We start from the raw sequence: 3,796 nt of genomic DNA on the forward strand, positions 1-3,796 counted from the left end.
TAAGTGTGCAAAGGGGTGGAAATGGGGCTGTACACGTGCTCCAAATGCTCCTACAAATGCGGACTTCAGTCGCTGTGAAGAGGTCGGTATGTCGGTCCTGATTAGAATAGCTCGGGTCAGTCAGAGATGACGGTCTCACTTATGGTGGGCAAGGCAAGAAGCCGGTAACAGATATGGTTGGGAAAGATATCCAACCCGGTCAGAGAAGATCGGATCGTTCACGATGTGTATCAAAGGTCCGATACCGATCATCGTACCAACACGGTTCTCAGAAAATAATCTGTATTAGTATTTATATTAGAGGCAAAGGGAGTGAAAATGCGATGAAGGGCTAATAAAGCAGGCGAGAAAATAATCGAAAGACCGAAATATGTATTAACTCTTTATACTTGAATAAGTTTGAAAGTTAAAGAAAAATCTAAAAAAATGTAAGTGACACGTAGTGTAAATGAGATTATAAAAATATTGAGTATGATACGGAGTAAAATGGTAAAGAAGAGTATTGGAACCCCATAATCAAGTATTCAAGTTGTGTTACTCGTTTAACACTTTAAGCCCCTAACGGCCTAACTTTCTAAATTAAATGAATCTTATTACTTTGATCCCCTGAACACGACGATAAACGCGTGGTATGTATAATGTAGAAATGTATGTGGTCTAATCAAAGTAATCAGTAATCCCAATCCCCTTGTAGACCCCGGACCAGACCAACAACCTTATTTCCAAATTCCAATATCCCCACCCCCACGCGCTTTCCCAGAGATCACTGAACCCTTTGCCTATTTAAGGACTCGCCACTAGAAGCTTTTCCCATCATCAATATCATCCACCCAAGAACCAAACAAAACAAGAACAACATCAGGGTGCCTTCAAGATTCAATTTTTACCTGGTTTAGATATAGTACATGACATAGAGGCTCGAATCGCTGTTCATAATTTCTTGGATTTAATCTATACGGAGAAGGGGCATTTTTTTCCTTGTGTTTGTTGTGAGAAAGTATGCAAATTGAGAGGATGGTTTCTATGTCTTCAAGGACTGGGAGGGACTTGCAGAGGTATAATGTTCAAGGTTGTCGCCAAGTTGTAGGGTATGTTCACCTCTTCCCTTAAATCCTCTTTTTTTTTTTTTTTTTTTTTTTTGGGGGGGGGGGGGTTCAATTCTTGATTTTGGGTTTGAAATTTGGGGAGGAATTTATTTGATGTTGGTATTATTAAATATAATTCCACTATGTTTTGTTTTCCTTTGATTTTATAAAATTAGTGTCTGATTTTTGTTTCTTTCTATGAATATGGTGCAGATGCATACCATACAGATACAAGAAAGATTACCATTCACCTTCAGTAAATGGGACCCCAGTTGATGATTTGGAGTTTCTTTTGGTCAGTTCACAGAAAAGTCCAAGGCTGATGTTCCCTAAGGTAAATTCATCAAGGCAGTTAATTATACACTGTAAATAATTGTATTCAGTAGTTTTTTGAATATGGAATAGTGGTCTGGTTTCCTAATTCAACTTTGGAATGGAATGCAGGGTGGTTGGGAGCAAGATGAGTCTTTGGAAGAAGCAGCTTCTCGTGAAACATTTGAGGAAGCTGGGGTTTTAGGAGAAGCAGAGGTCAGTGTCTTCATAGAACATGTGCCATTTTGCTTTATCCAATGTTTTTTTTGGATGACGAGGAAAACCCATAGTTACTACCCAATGTTGTGCTCTGGGTAAACAATAAACCAGCAACCTAAGTTGTTCATAATTGACCAGTTTAAGTTTAAATAAGAAGGCCAATAGGCCGCTGGGAGTCGAACTTGTAATCTTGTAGTTACTAAGTTAACAGCCTGACAAACTTGGCTGGGGATGCCCCGCTATAATGTTTTCCTTGTAAGGTTTATGTTGGATGTGTGCAATGTTGTCTCATGTTAGGGTTTATGTTTTTGCTTGCAGAGTTGTTTAGGAACATGGTATTTTAAGAGCAAAAGCATAGATGCATTTCATGAGGGGTTCATGCTGCCATTGTTTGTCACTGAGGAGCTCGACGATTGGCCTGAGAGAGATGTCCGCCTTCGATTATGGGTATGTTCAGTTTCTGGATGGCTATTTCGATTGCAAATCATTTGATCACGCCTTCATTTCCAATGCAAGAACAGCTCCTAATAATGTTGTAAACTAAATTGCAGGTGTCGTATGAGGAAGCAATGGAACGATGTTTTCATCCGTGGATGAAGGAGGCTCTAGATGCTTTCGTTTCCCAGCTCACCCTTCGTCAAGTAGGCGAAAAACACCCGGGAAACGCCATGGAAACCGAGGAAACATTGGCAATTGAGGAACAAATAGTCGAGAGCTTGTCTCAGGGCGTGCAGAGTAGCGAAGAAATGGTAACGAGTGAGGAGGAAGATATGTTGATGGCTGAGGAGCCTAGAATAGATATTGTTTCTCATCAGAGTATGCAAAAGAAGGAAGACAAATCTTTAGGGACACTTTACTGCATAGAAGTGGTGGCGATCGAGGAACAAACTATAGGCGGTGTAGATCAGGGTCTGCAACGGAAGGTAGAAGAGCAGCCATGGAATGCCTTACTGATGATTGAAAAAGGAAGAACTGCGAGACGCTTCTTGTCGATGGGGTTATTCAAAGAGGAGCCAAGAATGGGGATTGTTATAGCATAAACAACTATAGAGGAAGCTGATTGTTGGATAGCACACAAATTGGTCTTTTTGGTTTGAGCGGCAATTGAGGCTGGTTTACCTCCTTGTGGTTCTTTGCTGATTAAGGTAACAAGACGGGGTTTATCTAGTGCACACTCTTTGGTAATGGCTGTAGGTTTCCCTCATCACTCAAAAAAAAATTGTGTGGATAGTTAAAGATGAAGATTAGGGGAGTAGAAACAAAAGAAAAATATCAACTTTTAGGAAGTTCATGTGTATGTGTAGAGAGAATTAGGGTTGGGGGAGAAGTTGTACAAACTTTTGTTACTTGATTATTCTTTTATTCATTACAATGAAGCATTGACCATTCTTTCACAATTTGTTTACAAGTTGGATTTGATTTTTCTAAGCACATACATGGTACATTTTGCATTTAAGTTAGATCATTCAAGAAAAAGGGGAAAAAAAGTTATTTCTTCTCCCACTATGAATTTATATATGTTTTTTTTTTTTTGGTAATGATAATAATTAATTACTACTATTGTATTGAAATGGCTCAATTTCATAATGTGCATTGTGCTTTTATCCTCAAGTTAGGGATTCAGATGCGTATGCGAGCTGTTTCTCACAATGAGTAGAGATAAATTACCATATTAACTCTACTTTTAACTATCAACTAACGGAATTGTTAACGGAGGACTTAATTGGGTAAAATCATCAAAGTCTGGGACTTAATTGAGTACAAAAAGTTACTTAGGACTAATTGAGTAAAAATATTATAGTCGAGGACTAAATTAGGTATTAACTCGTTCTAAAACTGTGAATTAACTAATTAAGAATCTTATATAGTAAATTTTTGAATTTTGAGATCTCAAAGTCTAAAATGTCTCACCGATTCCGACTAATAAGATTTTGAGATGTATCTTCTCAACCGTTAACTAGTTTTACACTTACTTTAGATTGAATGCTTCACACAGATAATCTAAAAAATTATAACTACTTTTCATGCCAAGAGAGATAATTGCATTCAAAAACTTCAAGAATAACATGTTTTACACCTCTTAGCCATGGGTTATGTACAATGGGAGTTTATAATTCTTATATCAAACCTTTATATCATGTGATAATTATATTCAATTATAGTATTTCACCCTAAAAATA

General features: G+C 37.6%; 1 protein-coding gene across 1 annotated transcript; it reads left to right on the forward strand.

Moving 5' to 3' along the window:
* The first annotated feature begins 809 nt into the window (after nucleotides 1-809).
* Nucleotides 810-3,013, forward strand: LOC115997624 (nudix hydrolase 18, mitochondrial-like). Its single transcript, XM_031237213.1, has 5 exons — nucleotides 810-1,088; nucleotides 1,299-1,419; nucleotides 1,530-1,613; nucleotides 1,935-2,063; nucleotides 2,168-3,013. The coding sequence occupies exons 1-5, from the start codon at nucleotides 1,000-1,002 to the stop codon at nucleotides 2,654-2,656; spliced, it is 912 nt and encodes a 303-aa protein (XP_031093073.1). The 5' UTR covers nucleotides 810-999; the 3' UTR covers nucleotides 2,657-3,013.
* The last annotated feature ends 783 nt before the right edge of the window (nucleotides 3,014-3,796 follow it).

The sequence above is a fragment of the Ipomoea triloba genome, chromosome 11 (genome assembly GCF_003576645.1).
Source record: "Ipomoea triloba cultivar NCNSP0323 chromosome 11, ASM357664v1".
NCBI lineage: Eukaryota > Viridiplantae > Streptophyta > Magnoliopsida > Solanales > Convolvulaceae > Ipomoea > Ipomoea triloba.

Bases quoted from the DNA above. Each gene is read 5' to 3' on its own strand.
- LOC115997624 (XM_031237213.1), top strand. From the start codon at position 1,000: ATGCAAATTGAGAGGATGGTTTCTATGTCTTCAAGGACTGGGAGGGAC. The intron at 1,420-1,529 runs GTAAATTCATCA...AATGGAATGCAG, and splicing joins CAAGGCTGATGTTCCCTAAG to GGTGGTTGGGAGCAAGATGA. The intron at 2,064-2,167 runs GTATGTTCAGTT...ACTAAATTGCAG, and splicing joins ATGTCCGCCTTCGATTATGG to GTGTCGTATGAGGAAGCAAT.